This window comes from Nelusetta ayraudi, unplaced genomic scaffold, assembly GCF_046127955.1.
Source record: "Nelusetta ayraudi isolate G7.1 ecotype Tasmania unplaced genomic scaffold, CSIRO-AGI_Nayr_v1 ptg000011l, whole genome shotgun sequence".
Classification (NCBI taxonomy): Eukaryota; Metazoa; Chordata; class Actinopteri; order Tetraodontiformes; family Monacanthidae; genus Nelusetta; species Nelusetta ayraudi.
Window position 1 is genome coordinate 14,513,750 of NW_027466061.1, and position 22,737 is coordinate 14,536,486.

The 22,737-nt window shown below is 45.2% G+C and overlaps 1 protein-coding gene across 3 annotated transcripts in view; it reads right to left on the reverse strand.

Moving 5' to 3' along the window:
• Positions 1-22,737, reverse strand: part of LOC142885137 (ephrin type-B receptor 1-B) — a 154,572-nt gene that overhangs the window by 32,784 nt on the left and 99,051 nt on the right. For all 3 annotated transcript variants that reach the window (XM_076021297.1, XM_076021299.1, XM_076021296.1), the window contains exons 5-6: positions 20,765-21,100; positions 6,811-6,935 (exon numbers count right to left, since the gene is read on the reverse strand). In XM_076021297.1, the coding sequence (XP_075877412.1) occupies positions 6,811-6,935; positions 20,765-21,100 (461 nt within the window). The remainder of the gene's footprint in view (positions 1-6,810; positions 6,936-20,764; positions 21,101-22,737) is intronic.

A 22,737-nucleotide genomic window follows, 5' to 3' on the forward strand; every position in this document is an offset into this window, starting at 1 on the left:
CCCCTGCTGCCAGTCAAATGAAGATTAAGAGGCCAACGCCCTGACTCGCCCTAAGCAAAGATGGAGTTGCAGGTGGAACAGCAGATGGCAGGACAGCCAATCAGCAAGAAGTGCCAGGGGTGGTGTACAGGAAGTTCTTCAAGGAGTTACATTTCCTAAAGTCACTGAACTTCTTGTCGTCCCCGATGCTTCCTGCGTGCCGACTGATGAGGAACACGATTGTCTTTTATCCCAAACCATGAATGTATGATAAGAACTGGATACCAGACTGGCCACACGGTGGTGTTTTTTTCCCACCCAGTGGCCACTTAAGGGACTGCATCCAAAAACCCCATCTGACTCAAAAAGTATTTTTGCCATACAAAACGAAACGCCTGTAAAACAGCTGACAGGACGCCTGTGACCTGAAACGTGATTTATAATAAATCTTTAAATTGTATTTTTTTTTAAGTCACTGTCTTTTCTTATCTTTCAAAAAAAAAAGTGATAGAGGCCTGAATATCACCAAAAAATAGTTTTTTTTCCCAGTGTGACATCACGGCTCATTCTGATTGGCTGATCCTTCCTGATGTATCACAGGAGTTCCATAGGCATGGTGTGAAGTTTGCATGCACATTGAAATGAATGGGCTACCATATTGCATCCTGGGGGCTTGTTCCACACACACAGGTTTCACTTTGATGACCTTTTGTTTGTTAATAAACTCAAAGGCAGCTGAAGAAGATTTACAAGATGACTGACAAGACTATGAGGATGTTTCCACCAAGTCCTCACATGAAAAAGAACTTTGCATTAGATGATCTATGGAAACAGCAGAAGAAGTCTAACGTGGTAAAGTTAGTGCTTTTAAATCAGATGGAGTTTAATTTTACCCTGAATCTGTTTAATTCACATTTTCAGATGGCTGATATTCCACAGTGAGTTCTTTCCATATCTGTGTCTGCCATCCACCTACCACTTGATAGTGGGCAGAGATGGAACAACTGTGAATTCCCTTTTTGACACATTTCTTTATTTTCTGTAAGTCTTTTTAGTCTGCTACAGTCAAAACCCCCAGTACACCTGCGGGCCTTAAAAAAGGTTGGCCAGATATTACACTTGATGCAGGACAATAGGAAATAAGACAGGGGGCTCTAGCCTGCGGATTTGTATGTGTGTGGCATGAGTGCGTGGGTTGGCGTTTGGGAGTGTGTGAAGAAGGAAGAAAAAAAAAAAAGATAACCGACAAAAAATGGACAGCATGTCCACCTGGCAGCGAGACAGACATGGCGACTTACCATGTGTCCTCTTTGCAGGCAATCACACACTGTGATGCACGTGCGCGCACACACACACATTGGAAGCAACGGGGGAAGTTTGCAAGAGAGAACATTCTATTATTATTATCTATCTAAAATGGAAACTGGAAGGGGAGAAAACAATTACTACAAAATTAAAACGTATGGCTCGCAGTAAAAAAACAACAACATACATCTTTACAACTAGATTAGATTTAGACTCAACAAAAACCATTCGGTCATGTATTCTATTAAAACCAATATAGTTGTTTTGTACCAAAATTAGCATTGTAATAACTCTGGAAATGACACGAAAAGTGCGGAAAGTAAATGAGATCAACAACAGCTTTTTCTTACCCCCTAAATCCCAACAACATCCTGCTTAACACTGCTGCTGTGCACACAAGGCAGAAAAATAATTCCGTCTCCAGTGACTTGGACATTTTTTTTTATTTTTTTTTTTAGTAACCGGACAATTTTGTTTTTTCCTGCTTTTTCTTTGCAGCTGCCCTCTTTTTTGTATTTAGCTCTTTGTATGCATTGTATTCACCTGGAGACTAACAAGGACACCTACTGTGTGTGCGTGTGTGTGTGTGTGTGTGTGTGTGTGTGTGTGTGTGTGTGCCTGTGTGTTCGGTAGGGACAAACAAAGAGAGAGAAGAAGAGAGTCTACGGGTGGAAATGTGAATTCCCTGGCTGGGGGACTGAGGAGTCACTTTTCACTGGAGCCATTAAAAAACTAAAGCGCGTGTCGACTAAAATGTCGCACCGACCCTCCAAACTGGCTGCAAAGGGAAGAAAAGAACGAGGAGGATACTTTATCTTGGCTTCTTTTCCGAGAAATCGCTAATTGGTTGTAAAGTAGAAGGTTGAGTTGAGTTCCAAAACTGCTCCTGCTCCTACAGTCCCTGAGGTGTTTGGGACACTTGAATTTGGATCATAATGGGATAATACTGGACACTTTGGCCAACCAGCATCGACCAACCAGCAGTTCACGGCACCAATGACTGTCTGGAAGCTGAAGGTCTTGACTCACTGAGTAGCTCTTGCAACTGTGTAGAGGCCCAGGGAAGGGCTCAGTTTGACGATAAAAATCTACAATCACTGGGTATCTAATAAAGTGTCCGCTGTAAAGCTCAGGGCCGGAGCTTCAGGCCACTCTCGGCACTGAGTCCCCCCAAATCCCACCGGAAGTCGGTCGCAGCACACCCCTGTGGAGGAAATGTATTTGGCTGTGGCCGGCCGGCAGAACCGCGAGGGGGGGGGTTCTCTGACCACCAAAACATTAGACACCCAGTTGAATCAGGACAGCACAGACTCCACTGTTTACTTCTTAATGTTTCCACACCCTTATTCACTTTCGATATTTGATATAATTTGTTCTAAGTTTATTTTGTTTGTTTGGAAAATATTTGTTAAATATGTAATTTGATCAATTTGTGAGGTTAAAATATAAAATGACTCAATTCTTGAAACAGTGCTGAGCTTGCAGAACTTATTTGACTACAGACTATGACACAGTAATACCTCAATTACTTATGATATGTTTGTTTTATTGCTGAGAAACTTTATTTTTTTCTCAGTGATATTAGTTGCAAACCAAATTGATGTGCAAACTCTTGACGCTACACTATAAGTAAAGTTCGACACTTTGAAATAAAAGCAGAGAAGCGAAAGTGCTTCTCATGTGTATTTTCCTCCATTTTGATCAAAAGTTGTAATAACAAGTTGCTTGTATTGTGTAGAATTCTTTTTAACATTTTGTAAATTGTGATAGTGGAAAAAATATTACCAATATCGTGATGTTTTTGTCCATTTCGCCCTGCCTGGTGGTACCCAACTTTAATTGATTTAATTTGTGACCTGTGACAGTGCAACTGTTAAGTGTGTTCTGTTACACAAGAACACACACACACACCCTCCCTGTGACACTGAGGCACAGAACCCAGAACCATCAGTGACTGGAGCTAGTGGCTGCTCTGCTCCAGCTTTAATGGAAGGTATGTCCTCCACCATGCTGAGTTATTTCCACCCCCCTCAAATTTTCAGGCAACCGCAGGGTAGGAAAGGAGAAAAATAATAAAAAAATAAATTAAAAAATGAGAGGAGGAAAAAATTGAGAGAGCGGTACGCATGAGATGCTCTGCAAACCTCTAATTCATTTCATCTTGCCTCCAAATTTGCAGAGTCCCGGGACCACTTACCCTGTAATGAGAAAGTGGGTTGAGAAAGAAAGTGAAGCCTGCTGAGGAAACAACCTTCTGGCACCTGGCGGTGGCTTTCAGCCGCTGTCAGTTTGAAAGTGTCAGAACCCGCTTTCATTGAGCCATTAGCATCCCTTTGCCTCCGCCGCATGAGTGCACGTGGAGGACCAGCTCGGAGTTTCAGAGGTCAGTGGAACATTACTCCGGCTTAGCAGCTGTACACGGGTGGAGTTGCGTATATGAGGGACGGCAAAAGGATGAAAAATGTCAGTATGAAGGAGTTGAGATACACTCAGACACTGTCTACTGATCGTGTAACTTGTTCCAGCAGGAGCGTTCAGATTCACCAGGGGTTGATTGTAACCCTTTGTAACTCGGAATGGCCAAGAGGAAGAGCGACAGAAATGGAACTAGTTCCGCGTCTCAAAACAATAGCTGGGTTTCAGTCACGTGGTTATGATGACGCACGGATGGGTTGTGAATTCAGATCGAGGGCAGGAAGTAGAAATGAAGGTTAAGTCTATGGGGAAAACAGTTCAGGAGAGTCCGTATTGTACAGCTTCAGAGCCAGTGCCAAGGTGTCAAGAAGCCATTTAGTTCGCTAACGTACCTGTGATGAAGAGGTCACTGCAGACACAGGCATTAGTATTAGCATTGCAATACACTTTGTACAGCCTTGTTCTGTGAGGTTTTTACACTTCCCACCTACGTATGTGCACAACCTTTGGAACTCAAAAAAAAAAAAAATGCTTTTCTTTTCTCCGTTAGAGCTATTGAAGCGACCGTATACTGCGCAAAGACATCGGCGTTTTGTCAATAGTACAGATCCTCAGCAACCTGCCCTCCATCTGAGCCGTGTGATATCACGTTGGAAACAAATCAATGCAGTTTTCACTTCAAGACAGTCAAGGTTATTAGACATTTAGATGCACGCCTTCCATCTCTGTGTTCTCCTCTGGCCCGCAGGGGTCTCTCGCCAGGGAAAATAATAAAACGCTTAATTTGTTATTAAAAAGGAACTCCCGGCGATAAGCCGATCTTCCTCCTGGGCGTTCCGCGGGAGCGTAACTGGGCGCTGGGAGGCGACGGCGCCGTGCGGATGGATAAGCCTCCGTCGCAGGAGGTTCGCCGGGGAGCTTCCTGCGTGACGGCGAGAGGATGCTAGGCGCGACGCTGAGGAGCGGCTGACTGACTGCATCGGGCCTGCTGAGGCAATCAACTGCAGAGCCACAACAGTGTGACGGCGGCGCTCTGATTAATAATGCAGGGATGCAACAGTGGAATCCAGAAAAAGCAGGCAAGCAAAACCAAAGCCATTTTTTTTGGTTTGGTTTTTATATATAAAAAAAGGCCTTTTTAATGTAACAATGTAATTATATTATATAGCCCATGATGTGAGGTAGCATCGGCCTCGGCGGTGAACCTTGCACAGACATGGCGAGGACATCCGTCAGTAATTTGCCTTTTATGACCAAAGGAGAAGATCAGAGTGCAAAGCCTGTGTGGAAATTTCCAGGTTCTCTGAAGCGTCCTGGCAGGCGAACTGGCAGCCCGACACCGTGCAATTTTAATGCTCCGCTTCTCTGCGGCACCACGAGCTGGCTAGAAACACGCAAGGCCGGTGTGTTCAACAGGAGTTACGAGGACTCATCAAACAGGTGGTGAAAACCCACCCTCCGTCCACGTCCAATTTAATTCTTTCACCCAAATTTCCTGTCAGCCCCTGTTTTTCCTCTCTCTTTTTATGGCCAGTCTGAGTCGTGCTTAGTCAGGCAAGAAAACATTTCGCTGGCGATGCTTTGGATGGTGGAGGTTTGTGGGGGAAAACATAAAGTGTGTTTGGAGACAGGAAACAAACAAAAAAAAAAACCCAAAAAACCTTGTCAGGTCCGAGGTGTCAAAAGGAGGACCACCAGTGGAGAAATCCCATCTCCAAAGCCCAGTGTGGCACAAAGCAATCACTCTGACTCACCGTCTGTGTCTTACTCACACTCAGTAACATAGACACACACACACACACACACACACACACACACACACACACACACACACACACACACACACACACACACACACACACACACACACACACACACACTGTCCAGAAGGATGCGAGGAGACATGAGAACCTCAGAGGTCTGCAGCAGAAGCGGCATCATCCTCTCAGCCACCTGAAGCCTTCTGACACGACGGGCCTCCTCAACTCGTCAGCACAATCTGTGATTGCCTGTTTGTGCGTGGATGCGCTACACAGACGTCAATGGGATTAGCACCCACTGACATTCATGATCTGTTATTTGTGTTACTTACACAACACTAAGCTGACCGCCAGATAAGGTTTCTCAGGGCCTCGACAAACAAATTCAATTATGACCTATGCAACACCAGGAGGGGAAACAACAACAGGTCACACACGCACACACACACACACACACACACACACACACACACACAAAGAAACATTGCAAAACACGACTGCTGTTTCCCTTCTGAGAGAAAATGTTAAATGTGACAAGAACCATTCTGAGGTGGGATTGTGAATATCGACCCGGCCAGCCTCGGCCGAGATGAGTTGGTGTAAAATAAATTACTCAGCAGACAAAGAAAGAGAAACGTTTATAAAACTCCATTGATTTTCTTCTTCTTTTATTAGGACCGAGCAGCATGGGAGGAGGTATGGCCGAGTCTGGAGAAAAAAGTCTGAGCTTAGAAATGACAAAAAGTGCGAGAGGAACACGCATGGCCAGGCCCTGCTTATACTTATCGACCAGGCAGACAAACAAGGGCCTGAACAAAAAAGGCTCCGATCTGCGGGCGTCATTATTCCCACAGGCCTCGAGAGGAGCCTGCTGGTCAATACCAGAGCGGGGCGGAGTAGGACCGGCAACTTAATAAAGAAGGCGTGTTGTGTGCGAGAAGACGGGTCGATGTAACCCCCCCTACCCTCCTCCCACCCCTACTCCTCCCACACACACACACACACACACACACACACACACACACGCACGCACGCACGCACCGCCCCCCCAACCCTAAGACGCAATGCATTTTCACAGCGGGACAGGTTGTTGCACCGTGCGGAGAGGGCCGAGGGCGAGGGTCAACCTTTTCACTTCAGCAGCAGGCAGACACCAAAGAACAGTGGGAGAGACAGAGCGAACTCAGTCAGGGAGAAATTATCAACCCAGGCGGGGTTTGGAGGGATGGGGTGGGAGGGGTTCATAGATTTTCAGGAACGCTTCGATATCAGTGAGAGCAAGACAGCAGCGAGCGTCACACAGAATGATAAGACGCACGCAAAAAAACAAAAGAACAAAAACTTATCTCACCTTCTCGTAGAAGCGCAGCTCGTAATCTAGGATGATGCCGTTGGGCTGTTCAGGCTGCGGCCACGACAACGTGAAGCTGTTCATGGTGGAGCTGATCTGGTGCATGATGGGAACTATGGAGGGAGCTGCAGGGCACAGGGAGAACAACACAGTGAGTTTGTTTGGTAGTGGCGGGATTGTTTCATATTTGTGTGTGGGTGTGTGTGTATGTTTGGAACAGTGAGTCAGAAAATGTTTTTTTTTTCCCAGTTCGGGGAGGTTTTAACAAGCCCTGGAAAATAGTTAAAGGGAGAAACACTGAATGGTGACAAAGTTGTGACGACAGTATGCGGGACATTAAAAAGCCCATTGCCACTTGTATTGCAGCAATTGATAACATGCAACACATTTTCAAAGCTCTGCCCGACACCAGCGGTTGGAATTAAAGGTGTTCAACACCTCTGAGAGCCACTCTCAAGTCAGATCTCAGCAGTTTGACAAGCTCTCCTCAGTCGCTGGCTCGCCTGCTCAATAAGGCGTTTCAGATCTGGGCCCCAGTCGCACTATGGCTCCGCACAGCCATGTACGACGTGGCTTTTGGACATAACATTGTTGTTGATTTGGCGAAGATTACAGGATGTGGACTTTTCTGGAGTGTCAGCTCCAGTTAGCCGACACTCATTCTCAGTGAGCAGCTCCGTCAGTCCGCCAGCTGATCATTTAGAGTCGAGTTGGCTGCTGGACTGAGTGGTTTGGACTGGGCGGCAGACAAGAAGCTCCCAACACTCTTTCACTCCCCGTGGCTACACAGGGATATGTTGCCCCCAGTGGGTCGGCTACATACTACATTTTAGCTTGACATACAAGCAAATTAAAACATATAGAACCTTGCGTGAGGAAAGATCTAGCTTTGCAGATAAAGCTGCATTGCAGTGCGCAGCACTTCAGAATATAGAATTTTAATCAAGACACAGGGACAGGGTTCAAATTAAAAGGTTTATAAAAGCACAGAAGGGGATTTCTTAATTTATTCATTAATCTGAAAGCAATTTGACAAACACAAAAGAAGAAAAAACCCACTGTGTGCCGAGAGAGGAAACAATGAGAAATATTGTGCTGACTAAATTACTACAGCACCCACCAGGAAATAGAAACGTGCAGGCAGGAGAGATTAATGTCGGCATGTAATAACAAAGAAAAAAGAAAACAGACTCAAAGCTCAATAACAGGCTTCCAAAAAAGTTCAGTGTTCACAAACTACACTTATATGAGTTTAAAATTATTTTTTTTCCCCAAGTGTGATAAAATTAGGTTGACTTGTGTGTTCTCTTTTTTTTTTTTTATCTTGCAGCCTAAAATGTAAAATAATTCAGTGTTAACTTGGGTCATCGACATCTGACCCACTTAACTTGACTCACTTGACATTCAACAAATCCAGATTTATTATAGGTCTGCAGAAGTCACTGGAGCCTACTGACCCCTCATTTGTAACTCTGTGAGGGAGAAAAAGACAATTAATTCATGCTGCCAGTGGATTTTCTTGTTTTGTTTTATGGTATCTCTTGGCATCCCGACAACTTCCAAAATGTCGCAATCCGTTGCACATTTTAAGGATTTACACTCCTGCCAGTGGTCATTTTACTTCCTGTCAAACTCTTTAGAGAAATTGTCACTGTTGGTGATCCTGCAGTTCCCCTCCCTTCTTCCCATTGTAAACAAATCACTGCTGCAGATGGAGGAAGAAGCAAACAAATAAATAAATAGATACCACTGAACCGCAACTCATTTTTTCAGAGAGGTTCTGGCCGGACAAAAACTATTGGAGCAGGAAATTTAAAAACTTTTTTTTTTTTCCTGAAGTGTGGTTAAAGACCCCTGAAAAGATGCAGCACTTCTTATCTGCTGCACACCAAGAACGGCTCAGTCAAAACACACACACACACACACACGAACACACACACACACACACACACACACACACACACATGCGCGCACACAGTAAAAACGTGATACCTTGCAACATCAGACGTTTGCATGTTGTGTTTCAGGTAAATAGGCTTTGATTAGAATATGTGTGTATAAATTGTCTTTGTAGTGTCATTTCTTTACTAACAAAAAATCCAAGAGTCCCGGACATCTTTCTGCTTTGTTGCACCATAGGTACTGCGATCCAATGTGACTGAAAAAGCAGGCAGCCTGAATGAGGTGTTGATGTGAGAAGAAGGCACTCAGACTAATGTGAGAAGACACAGTGGGTTCTGCATCATATGGGTCTTTTATGGATTCGTCTCCTGGCATATTGAATGACTGGAAATTACAAAAAGTTGATATACTGCACTTCTTAAGTACCTGGTAAATAGTCCTTTCCAACAAAATTCTAGTGATATTTTCCCATCAGATACATGCCTTCTTTTTTTCAAAAAGTGGTAAAAGAAATCCTTAATCCTTAAAAAACATTAACAAACATATACAAACACCAATTACTCAGCTTTTATGCATTGATGAATCACTTTAATGTCACATGACTATTTCCTCGAGAACCCTGCTAAACTCTTGTGAGGTCCAACAAAACTTAGTCATCAAACAAAATTGTGAGCACACAAGCAAGTTTGATTGGAAAAGCATCTCAAAAGCTGCTTTTATGTCCGCAGCTTCGTATTGTGTGTTTGTGTACTGGCTTGGTGAGGGTCCTTCACCCTGTCACTAACCCTGCCAGAGTAAACGGAGATAGAACACATCATCTACATTGGGTGCCAAAGAGCCGCTGGGCTCCGAACCTGCTGAGTCCTCGGTCACAATTTCCAATGAAAAAAAAAAAAAAAAGAAAAGAAAATCCTCCATTCACAAGACAGCCAGCGGCACACACTCTCAAATACATTTTTATCGGGCTCCTTAATTCTTCCTCTATTCATCTATCCTTGGCTACATATTTCACTCCACTCTACAAGAAGAGGAAGAAGAGCCCCCAGTTCTTCCTCCCGACGGGATCGGGGAACACATTTTTTCAATTGATTACCAGATAATAACCCACCATGAAAATGTTGACAAATGAGCGAGCTGTGCTGGTGCTGTCAGTGTGAAAGGACCCCCTCCCCGCAGCTCCCCCCCCCCGGGCCCTCCTCCGGCTCTCCTCGCATCCCGCCCTCCCTCACAATCTTTCCCATAGTCTCCGTCGAGAGTGCGAGGGCTAAGCTTCACCTCGGTGCCTCTTCGCCTCTCAGGCTGCTTCACGCTCCGCTGACCAGGGCTGGGCCTGCCTGGGCCGTATTATCAATTACTGGCCACAGGCACATGCTGTTCCTGGCAGACCCAGGGGAGGGGCACTCCACACAGAAATTCCAGCAGTTGAAAAGGGGAGGCCGTCTCTTTTAACTGCGGCAGCCCCAGAACTTGGTTCCTAACCTGGGCCGTGCATTTGGATGGAAGAGCTTTTTTTTTGTTTTCTTTTTAAGTTTCTGGAAATTGTTGCTCGTGTTTTAAAAAGGAACAATAATTCAGCTCTTTAACTTCTTTTTACATTACTGACATGCCAACAAACACATCAAGTAGGAAATCTTTCTATGTCACAAGTTGATGAGTCGAGGTGATTATCATGGAAACTTTTTTTTTTTTTTTTTTTTTTAATGTGAGTGGCCATCTTCAATCACAAGGGAGTGAGTGAGTGCTCCATAAACCTTGTTAATTGTTAGAAGTTGACCACCAAAATGAATTCATTGAATCTGTAAATTGCCATATTAGGGCCACAATACAAAGGCCGAGCTGAGAGACACAATGGAGTGGTGGTCGCCGTTGTGGCCCCTCAGCAAGAAGGTTGCCAGTTGAATTCCTTTGCTAATTGTGAAAGTCAATCGACACCGGAACGAGGAGTCAATGGGTGGAATTTCACTTTGGGTTGAGCTCCTCCTTTCACTGGGACCCGGTAGTATCCAAAGTGTCGTCATTCCCGGCTCCCAGATTCCGACTTCCGAGGCAACTGAAACAGCAGCGTGACCTCTAAAAAAATTGTTGCATATTTCGGAAGCCAGTTCTGATGAACCCTCCTGCCCCCCTCCCAACCCAAAATAACTTAAAGGAAAAAAAAAAAAAATCTCAGCGTTTCCCCACCAGGCAGCCAGTGACAGCGTTCTGAGGCGCGTGTGCATATGTACGAGCGCCAGTGTGTCCTCGGTGCCGACGTGCATAGAGCCTGTCAGAGACGAGGGCTGAAGTTCGGCCTGATGAAGCGCCGCTGTCCCATCCAAGTGCCTCTCCCCCGCTGTCACCCCGGGACGAGGACGCTGACAGTGATTGGTGACTGTGTCCTGCACTCGCTCCACGCCTCCCCCAGCCCCCTCCCACCGCTCCTGTGCTCCACTTTTATCTGGCCCCACTCGCCGCTGCTGGCTTTTAATGCAGAGCCTGGCTCACCATTAATCAAAGTCAAAGCCTCCCAGTGTCTGGATGAGACGGAGAAGGAAAAAAAAAGAGGGGGGTGGGGTGGTGTGGGAGAGCTTTTGGAGAAAGACCTGACGAAAAGAGTGAAAACCATCTTTACCTTTGCACGATCGCCGCTCTAAGGAATACAGATGAGGTTGGCCGTCATTTTACATATCTGGCACAGCGCTTGGCGCCTCTTGTCATTCTCACAACTTCAATGAGCCGTCACCCGAATCCATATGGCGAGAGGTCAGCGCGCAGAACAAATCTGTCCTGAAACACTTCTGACGTGTCTTTCAAACTTTTTGCTGCTTAGTTAGTGAAGCATCCGCTTTGATATTTTTTCCTATTTTTTTTTTTTTTTTTGCCAGGCGCTTAAGCCAAAATTAAAAATATGACATCAGCAAGTTCTTTTCTCAAAGCTGCTAATTGTGCGGACTCACACGAGTGTTGTCGCGAGCTCCCTGGCTGCAGCAGGCTCCAGCAGGGATCAGGTGTGAACCTCCTGTTTTTATCAGGGTCAATCTAATCAGACCACGACTTTTTTATTAGGTGACGTTGGATTTATACGTGGTACGTTTGACTGTTATGTAATGTCTCGTGGTCTTGTGACTGCGGTTACACAGTTAACGCTGCATCATATCTGCGAATGCACATCAGGAATCTTGAGGGAATAGTTCACACAACGCTGAAATCAGTCAAATTAATTAATAAAGTAAAATGAATAATTTCTGTTGTATTCAAGTGGGTCGCCAATAATGCTTTTTTTTAAATCTGCAACTTTCTAGCAGCAAACCAAGAGCAAAAATGGCACCTCACACCCCATTGCAACAAAGAACACATTACTCGCATAATGGTTGTCTAAACAGATATGGTTCATTTTCAAACTGCACAAATCATGTACAGAGCATTTACCAATACCCTGAGGCAATGTCCAAACAGAGGTGCAAACATATGGAATTCACCAGGTGCAGGGAAGAAGAAGTCTGGGTAGCGCACTAGGGTTTATACATATTCACGGATGTACGTATCATTTTATTTGATTTCCCATTAATGGCATTGGTAAATCTGCTGGTTAACTGTATCTAAGTGTAAAGACAATGTGGCTTAAATAAGCAAATGCTTCCTCCTCCTCTTTTTCAAACAAGTTCATATTATTTCTATTGTTCTTGACTGATTTAAGTGTTTTCAAGTGTTCTTTTGTTTTTGTAATTTATTTACGTGTATAACTCACGCATTTTTTAAATAAATTCAAAACCTCAAAAGCCGCTCTGAAATTTTCTGCCCGCAAACCGTGAATGAAAGTTGAGCAGTCATCGACCCGTAACAGGGCCAAGGCGTCTCAGACGCGGCAGAAATAAGAGTGTCTGTTCGAGCCAACGCTGAGAGTTATTTGTGGTGTGAAATGGTGCATCGATCGGCTCGTCACTTTCCAAACTCCCTCCTCTTGTTTTCTGATGACTGGTGTCGGCCTCCTCCTGCGTCACACCCCACCTGTGATCTCCAACCGCCACCATTCCTCCTTCCGCCTGCCGCCCCCCCACCCCCCCCCCCACCCCCACCCCTGGCTGAAACTCAAGCCTGATTAAATCCAATGAACTCGCTCGTCAACTTGCTTTCTCCAAGTGTATTTCGTGTCGGCCTTTTCGTGCTGCTAATTTTAAAATCCTCCGAGCAGACTGCAGACAGTCTGAGCTCGGCCCGCAGCCCGGCTTTCTGCCTTCTAAATCCCAGCTGCGGCTCCGCTTCAGCTGCGGCTCCGCTTCAGCTGCGCTCCGCTAAAATGATTGGACGATGGCGTTGTACTATAATTGGTCAGCTGATCTTGTGCCATTCAACTCGGATGGAGCCTGCAGGTCCGCCCTCCACCCACCCTCCCTGGGTACACGAGCCAAGTTTTCTGAGTTGCTCTCTCGGGCGGATTGCGCTTTCAGATGCTGGCACACCGTTGAACCGTGCAGCCTCCCCTAATAGAGCGACTCAGAGTCTCAGACACGGAGAGCAGCCCAGAGTCATGTGCTCTGCGCCTCTGTCAAAGCCATATTGGTTTAACTAGTACCCTCGCCATTGGCGGCGGTGGGTTGGGCTCAGAGGGCCAAGCCAGCCATGACTATATGGTAATGGACTTCTCTCAACCATCATAAGGAGGGATCAGTTCACGACCACGGTTTGCTGTCACAGAGCCATGATGGGAATCATTTTCACAATAATGTGATTTTTTTTTGTTGTTGTTGGGGGAAGGAGATTCTGGAACAAAGAAATGGATCCTTCATATGTGAACAGAAAGAACACACGCACGCGTGCGCATACACACGCACACGCACACACACACACACACACACACACACACACACACACACACACACACTCACACACACTTAATATTCTAGATGAAGACATCAGAATTGACTTTCCAGCATTCAAACCCGACGCTTTAATTTCTTTGCCTGCAGCTGACCCTTTGCTAGCTGAGGGCCGCGGATCTAACATTCATGAGAACAGGCATCAAATGAAGAAAAAACAAAACAAAAAAACAAATGCCGCCATCAGTGGGAGGCCAAGCAGCAGCGCAATATAATGAAACTGACGGACACCCTTAGCTCTGAAACACCTACAAGGAGAAGGGTGAGGGGAAATACCTCGGCCACTAAAACAACAACAAAACGAACATGGCGGCACGTCGCTGTAAACATGATGGTCTGCGTCTCGACTAACCGCCGCAGACATGTTTGTCCAACGTTTAATCTGATTTTAGAGCCCCACCGGGGTGGAGATGGCTTTCAATTCATGGGGCTGTTTGGATTTTCGGCCGGGCACGTTGCCTCGCCCGCCTCTTAACTGCGAGCCGCCCGCCGGGACTTGCCCATAGAAGGCCGAGGACGGCGGCGATGTTTGCATTTCTGTGGGAGCGACTCTCCAAACAGAGGAGGAGGACTGTTTGTCGATACACTTGGCATTCTGCGGTGTGAGGGATCGTTGGCGCACAATCTGGGTCGAGGGGGCCATCATCGGCACAAAGCGCCGAGGAGGAGGGCACCAGGCGGAGATTTATGGCGTTTTCACATTTTTCCTCATCCATTGTCCAGCAAACACAGCGATCACTGCGGCGGCTCGCCGCGGCCATAAAAGTGTTCCGGCAATGAGAAACGTCCTCCTCATCGTGAAGCAGCACCAGGAGAGTCCGCGGATGAGTTATGTAAGACAACACAGCATCTCAGCGGTTGCGCACCCACAGCCTGACAACACACATATTTTTCTGTGTGGTCATTCGGCGGCTTAAAGGGACAGTTCACCCAAGATTTAAATATCGCCCGCTGACTACGTTGCCTGCCTGCTACTGGTTGATGCTGGATCCGTTGACATTCACACAACCACATCCACACAACAGTTCTGGAGTTTCACATTCAGAGACAATTCGGGCTAATGGATGTGTGCTGTGGCCGTGGATTCCAACCCAACTAAACAACGGATGAAAAACACAGCAGCGGAAGAGCGGAAAACATTGTAGTCCAATTTGATTAAAAATGTCAATATTGACAAATTGTTCGCCAAAACATTCACATCAGTCTCTGAGCTGTTGTTCTTAAAATCCTCCAGCAGTGTTGTTTTGCAGAAGAAGAAAAAAAACTTTTTTCCACACATCTTTCTACCTACTACCAAACTCGCGGGTGGATGTTCAAACCTTGTTTGATAGTATTGGACTGATTTCAAATTCTTATTTATTTTTTTACTTATAACTATCACTATGCTCAAGTTCTATTGGTTTTGACAGTTTTTAGAAAAAAAACCAAACAGTTTAAACACTAACCATTCTCATTCTCATTGTGTCCTCTTTTTGGGGTTGTGATTTACGGCACACATGTGTAACCTCACTACGACAGGCTGTAATGACTGATAACTGCAATGCACACTGTTCAAGTCACTGTTCAAATGTATTAACTCTAAATGTGTAACTGTTGCTTGAAGATTGGCCATTAAATTAAATAACTGCATGAACAGCTCCTATTTAGTGGCTTACAGTGGAGAATTTGGCTAAATATCGAGTGTTAAAGTTACCATTTAGTGTCAAGTTGTACTGCAGAAAACATTGCTGACGCCGCATCACGCAGCGTGAAAATATCTGTTTTATTTCGCTGATACTCACATGGGTCCGTGGTTATCATAGACGTCTGCTAGGTGAAACAACTGTGAAACTCCAGAATGGTTATGTGGATTTCAGCAAATTGGTGGAATTAAATTTTTTTGTTGAATCATCGCTTAAAGATAAGGATTGTCATAGGTTTTTGAACCACATGACTTTAGAAATAGGCATATAACTCCTATAGTTAGTAATGAATGATAGCTCACAGAAAAGAGGCAGCGCATCACCTTTTGTGTGTGTGTGTGTGTGTGTGTGTGTGTGTGTGTGTGTGTGTGTGTGCGTGTGTGCGTGAACACACTCGACTCCTGGTGAGTGCAGGCTCTGAATGAACTACTAAATCAAACTATTGATCAAGCCTTCCTCCAGACACACGCGGCGATGGAGGGCGGTTCTGATGGCCTCTTCGGTGATTCACACCAAATTCCTCCAGCTCCCGACTTGCCTCCATTATTCCCAACTCTCTTTATCCTCATCAGCGGACCTCTTCTCCTCCTCTCACCTTCATCTTCTCGTGGCCAATTGACACCACGACCCCTCCGACACCACCCTCGCCCTGCTGTTTGCTCTCTGCCTGGTTGCCTTTAATCTCGCAGTGGAGGACACTGGAGCAAAGACAAGTTTAAAAACACCCTTTTATTTTCAGCATTGGCTTACCCGCAGGGCCAATTTGAAGTTGTTTTCTAGTTTTTTCATGGGTTAGATTACGCTTGTCAGCAATACGTTTCTATTGGGAGGATTCCAAATAGAGGAAAAGTTATTTATAGTGAGGTAAAGTTGTAAAAATCTCATTGAATAACAAGAAAGCTGCTTTCTAACATAAAAGTGCAGTAATAATCTGCGAAAGGACAACATAGAGGCTGGGAAACTCTGAACAGGTTACTGTTCATTGGTTCTACCAGCTCTGTAGTGTTGAATTGACTTCCATTGAAATCTGATGGACAGTCACGCACAGCATTAGCAAAGAGAATGAGTGACATTGAAGATAGGCACAAGCACATCTTGATTAATTCTGTCATTTGTTTGCACAATCATACCACTCATTTCCTCCATTATTCCCAACAGCTGTGCTGAAAAAAGCAACTGTGGCGGCGGCTGCACACGACACAAACAGCCCACCTTGAAGGCGGCGCCCAGAGAGACTGTGAACAACGACTCACTTGGTCGCTCACAGCGGTCTGGCACGAAATCACTCAGTTCCTCTTGGAATGTGTGGAGCCTGTGTGCACTTATTGATCTCTGCACACAGTGGGTGACTGATCAATCAAGTTATCAAATTGAGTTAATCACAAAATTGAAATGAATTTTACTGACTCATTTAAACTCGAGTCAGTCAAAAGAATTCAAATTTTCGGTTACTGTTTTGGATTCTTTGTTGTTTTTTTTTGCTTCCGAGTCCAAATTTTTGAAACAGAATGTCAATCAATTTGTTTAAAAAACAAACTTGAACATTCTTATCCAGGATAAACGTGCACCTGGACATCTCCTTATGTGCACAAACAAAGAAATCTGTCAATTGTTTTTCTGTTCTTGGCTCAAACGTGGATTGGACTGTTGCAACAGCATCTCGTTTCAATTCAATTTAGTCTAGTTGATAATGAAGCAGTTTCAGCTTTTATGTGTATTCATATATATATATATATATACACATACATATGTACATATATATATATATATATATATATATATATATATATATATATATATATACATATATTATTTTTTCTTTTCTTTTTTCTTATTCTTTTTTTCTTTTCTTTTTTCACAATGTGTTTATATTTCCTTTTTAATTGCAATATTTACAATAAATCTGATACGCGGTGTGTTTGATGAGCTCATTGCATATTTTACAGCAGGCTTTAATTTGGGTGATTTACATGGTCCCCCCTGGCTGTTTTTATTGCCCACAAACACTTATTTCTACTTTATTTATCATTCACATTTTATTGCAACACCTTTGACAAAGTTGCATCAGAAAGAGCAAAATTAGAAAAGGACATATAAAATGAAGTATAAAAGCCAAACAAAAAAAAAAGCTTTATTTTTGCCCTTTTTGCTCAGAGTTTCTTCTCTTTGAAGTAGATCATCAATATTACAATCCTTTCCCAACACTTGCGCCTATTTTTTTTTTTTTTATCTATTTGCCACTGAAACCTCCCATTCTGAGGCAGGAACAGCGCAATTATCTTCACTTAAAAAGGCCAACAATTGACTGGACAAGGCCCTGGCAGTTATTGGCGGCCACCTCATTACTGTTGCCGACTCCAACAATGGGGCAGGGCCATTGTCTCTCCTGCAGCTACCTGTCAAGTGTGCTATTACACTGTCGAACAGGGACCCTCTGATTGTCACCATCATCCGTTTACTGGGTCATTTTCCCCTTTTCACTGTCACCTCCACGCCGGCCACACCGCAGACAAATTTAAAAGGATTTGTTGATGTGAAAGTGAACAGAACACCCAAGAGGGTACGTTGCATTGAATGAAGTCACTAAAATCAGGAACTGTTGTCTTTTCTCACTGGAATGATAAACGTGACCATGTTACACCGCTGTGGATCGGCTCTGGGTTCAGTGATTGTACCCTGACATCACAGCTCACCCAAAATTATGTGAGGCGCAGTTGGACCTCAGGAAACAGGGATTAACATCAGTTTAACCTTTTCCACTTGGAATTTCCTGATGTGAAACGTGGCAGTTTCCTGCCGGGCAGCTCATTCAGCAGGCTAACCTCCTCCCTTTTTATTATCTGATAGCTGAAGCTGAAGTGACAATACGGCCAAGGGAGTATGGCTACACAAGGGAAAACAACAACAACTTTCATGCATTTGCTTGGAATCGCAAAGCTCACTCTTATTTGCGTGGCATGTAAGGATATCAAAAATCGCACAGCTTGATAATATTGCGGTGACACCTTCCACAGTGTGATTTATTGCAATGTTACCGCCTGGAAAACAGTCCAGTCTTAGTTTAAAGGGAAAGTTTCCTGAAGGAATTGAACCATCAGCGTGGTGTGGGCTCAAGTGCGAAACATGTGACTGTGCTCTGCGGCCGAGCAGCGTCTACATGTCCTTTTTTCCGTCCGTCACTGCAACCAAAACGCTGCCGTGCGTCAGCTTTGATTTTGCAGCATTCTCGAAACATGTAATGGAACTGTGGAACTGGAACTATCATGTTGTTGACGTCAGGGCGACTGCCACACAGTTATTCAACGTACATTTGAGATTTCTGAGGCACAGACGTATTTTGTGAGGGCAACAGTAAACTGAAATCTACATCCTAGCTCCTAATAGTAAAAGACTGCAGCTATTTGCATCCCACCATGTATTTATCTACAAAAAGTGAGCTGCAGCACTTGCAACTCCTAGTTAATGGCCATCAGGGACCCGAGTTGACAAACGTGTGACGTGCTCCTCTCGGGAACCTCCCCAGCCTGAACTCTGTGCCAAGTTCTTGTCCGTCACGGCACCGCAGCTCCTACAAGGTCCCACGAGCTCTCACCACCATTTTCATGCACCGCCTCATCCACAGGAAAATGAAGAGGAGTGTCACATTTAAATTTTTCACTTGGTAAAAAAATAAATAAAATAAAATAAAAAAAAACCTGTCCCCTGATTCCCCCCACCCAAAACTGTGCAAAAGTGTGTGTGTATGTGTGTGTGTGTGTGTGTGGGGGGGGGGGGGATCTCTACAATAACAGAAAAAGTTAAATGGTGACAAAAAGTTCAAGCAACCTGTCATTTCCATTGGCTGGGCTCAGGTAGGTCCCATTACGGGCACATAATCAGTAGGATGAGCGAGCAAACACACATACTGTATATGGGCACACACCCACACACAAGCAGGCACGGTTACAGAAAAAAAGTATCAGAATGAAGGTCGTTTTCATTGGCTGGACCGAGATCCATCACAGCCAAGGTTAGAGACAGCAGACAAACACAGACTGGGAGGTCTGAAAGCGAGAGAGGCAGAAATTTGTTGGGAAGTCTGCAGCTAAGGGATGAGTCACCTTCGTTTGAATCTAAAAGCTCCTGAAAGCTAAAAAAAAAAAAAAAGGAGTTAATTCCCCCTCCAATGCTCCCCATCACATTACAATGAACAATCGTTGCGACACATCAACCAGAATATTCATTTGCATCAATATATTAGAGTCTGAAGTAAGTGAGATATATTCCCCAGCTGTTTGTCCAGAGCAGGAGTGTGTCAGCACATGCAAGGATTTTCAGACTGGCTGCAGTCTTCCGTGGCTGCACCGCCGCATCGAGACAAAGCCCAATTAAAGGAAGTGCAGGGAAAAACAAAGGGATGCCCTGAACTGTGAGGCGCACTCAACTTGTGAACCTCAACTAAATGAAGAGGGGGTGGGTTGTCACATCAAGGTATTTTTTATTTATTTATTTTCAACTGTGAAACCTTCCCTGGAACGGCCACAGGGAGATGCAAACCTGGCTCGCACAATAAATGAAAGAGGGACGACGAGGTGTTCGCCCGACAACAAAACACACAGCGTGTTGTGTGTTGTGTCCGGGGTCTTGGTTGCGCTTTCAAAACGGGGGGGGGGAATGATTTTTTTTTACTTTGATTCATGGACGGGAATCTTGGAAAGACGGTGTTTATGCGAGGCTTTGTAACTAAAGCAGCTGGCCTCATGAATCCCACCTTAAAAGTCATTATTCACAGCTGCGCAACGCAAAATCCTCGGAGGCCCTGCAGTCACTATAAACGTTGATGGTATTTTTTAGGTGGAACAATTTAAAATTTATGCCACGATAGTTGGATTTTATAAATGTGACATGGAGTGAATTAATGAAAATTAATTAAAAGCTGTTTTTTTTTTTATCAAGACTGCCAATCCATCATTGGTTGCTACATTTTGCTTGTTTTCACCATGGGCCACATCAGCAGTTTGGCTGCCCTCAAAGGGCTGGTTGCAGCTGTAAGACAAATGTAACCACTGCTGAATGTAATGTCATTCTTTCAATTTAGTATTTTACACCCATTTGCATGAATGAAAAAATGTGTTCCAGCACGTAGTCTTATTACGACATCAATCCTTCCGTCAAAGACAAACCCCTGCCACGAAATAACAAAGACTAAAAAACGCAAGTTTATGTGTTGACTTGATGAACTTTCATCAAATTTCCTTCCTTCTGCTTCAACTTTTCTCGTGCTTGACAATTTGTAGGGTTTCCTGTCTGCTGAAGTGGAAACCCTGGAGTCTAGCGGCGGGACACAGCCCCCAAATCAGCCAAAAAGAATTATTGCAGGAGATGGATGTTTGTGGTCAATGTACGCTTGAACGCAGCATGGATCTAAATATGGCCAATGAAATGCCTTTGAAAGCTTCTGGCGGCCTGCGTGAAATGACAGGTTCAGCCGTGAGCTTGACGTGTTGCGAAAGGAGGCTGGCAGTAAGCACTTACCGGCCTGGTTGGTGGTGATGTCTATGGTGACGTGCTGAGCGGGGTAGGGGCTCTTGTTGCTGACGCCGTTGACAGCCTGTATCTCAAAGCTGTAGAGCGTGTGGGCCAGCAGGTTGCTGATGAACACCCGGGTTTCCGTCAGGCCCAACTGCCGCGGGACGAAGTCCACGTTGTCGTCGCAGTGGGAGCACGCGCGGCGGTCGGTGCGGCACTTCTTGCACACGATGTTGTAGACCACATCGTGGCGGCCGCCCGTCTCCCTGGGGGAATGCCACTCCAGGATGACTGAGGTCTCGTTCACGATGGAGATCACATTGCGCGGGCTGGACGGGACACCTGTGCACGGCGAGAGAGAGGGATCAGCAAAAAGAAAAAAAAAAACTCCCCGAGGAAACAACTTTTCGCTGGTATTTTGTGGTACTCCCAAAAATGGGTCAACCACAATTAATGTCTAAACAATGGGAATATGTTAAATTGTTTTGTTTATTTTCATTAAGTTGTTTGTTTATAATTTTATACAAATAATTTGAGTGTTTGGGTGGCATTTATGTGTGAAGTACAAGAGGGGGGAACTGATGTGTTGGGGCGAGTTGCGCTGGGGACAGGTAAAGGGGGCAGTGCCTTCCCCGTTTCCTGTTATTGTGGTCCTCAATCCTGGGGACCCGTAACAATTTTCCCTCCTGTGACTGTCAGCTTGCCGTACTTGCTGCCAGCTGACGCATGCTGGGTGATGCTGTCAGACGCTGACTGTCAGACTGAGATTGTTCTGCCAATCAAGGCGGAGAAACCGCATCTGCAAACATCAGCTGAGGGCATATAGCATCAGCGTCACATCAATGTCACGTGATGCTCCCGATGACGACTGGCGGCCAAAACTGCCACACTTTACAACAAAATCTAGCTTTCACAGAAAAAAAAATCAGTCATCCGAGGTCGCGTTCTCAGACGACGGTCACTGGTTTCAGAGCTGAAGGATGCACTGCCAGGTAAAAATAATGGCAACGTACCTGCCCGCGGTCGGGGTCAAGGAAGTCACTTCACTGCCTAATAAATGTATGTGTTGCCAGCAAACAGCAACTCGTCATTTTCTGCTTCTCTCCCCTTTTTTGTTCGCTGTCCTCGGCACGATTGCAATGCTAATTTATTCCATTCACACCCAGAGGGATCATACAGCGAGACGTTTGTGTCTATCAAACATTGGTTATTTAGCAAAACGCAGTGTTCCGTGGAGTATTCTTATCCGAGTGGCTCGGGAGACTCACGGTCCCATTCGCTCCCCTCGCCGCTGGAGCGCGGCCTCAAAGGCGTTATTCAGACAGAAATCAGGAAATAATGGAAGTATTGTTTTGCATGAGTGCCGACTTATTATTGGGGGGGTCTGAAAAGTGGCTGGCTCAGCCTCCCACAATTGAAGTGCAATTATTTGGGAGTTAAAATCTGCTGGAATGGCAGCAAAGACATTCTTTTTTTTCCGTGGGAAATGCAGCTCGCTCTTCTCGACGTTAATCCTTCCTCTGCTATTAAACGCCCATACGTCCAAATGTCTCCTGTGGTTTCATCTATTATCAACAGATGATGAAGGGGAAAAAAATGTGTGCCACAGTTTCGATGGATTCCGGAAGGAAGCCAGGTTGCCGGTGAGCAGGCAGCTAAAAGAGCACCACAAACAGAAAGGTCAGTGACGGGGAGTGCAGGCCTCCCCGCGGCCCTGAGGTGATTATTATGGTCTATCTGAGAGGACAGCCGGCGCTTCAAACGCAACGCTCAAACAGTACACAAATTGCTTCTTGGATGCTACCGGCTGCATGCTAGATGCGGATGGAACGCATGCTGAGAGAGTTGCATGTCGGGAAAAACACAGCAGCGGCTAAATTGGCAGCGTGCTAGCGTAGCGCCCCCTGGGGACTGTGCGGTAGACACTTCATATTTTCCTAGCGTTGCCCTCCTCCTTGCCGTCATCCATCACGGGCGTG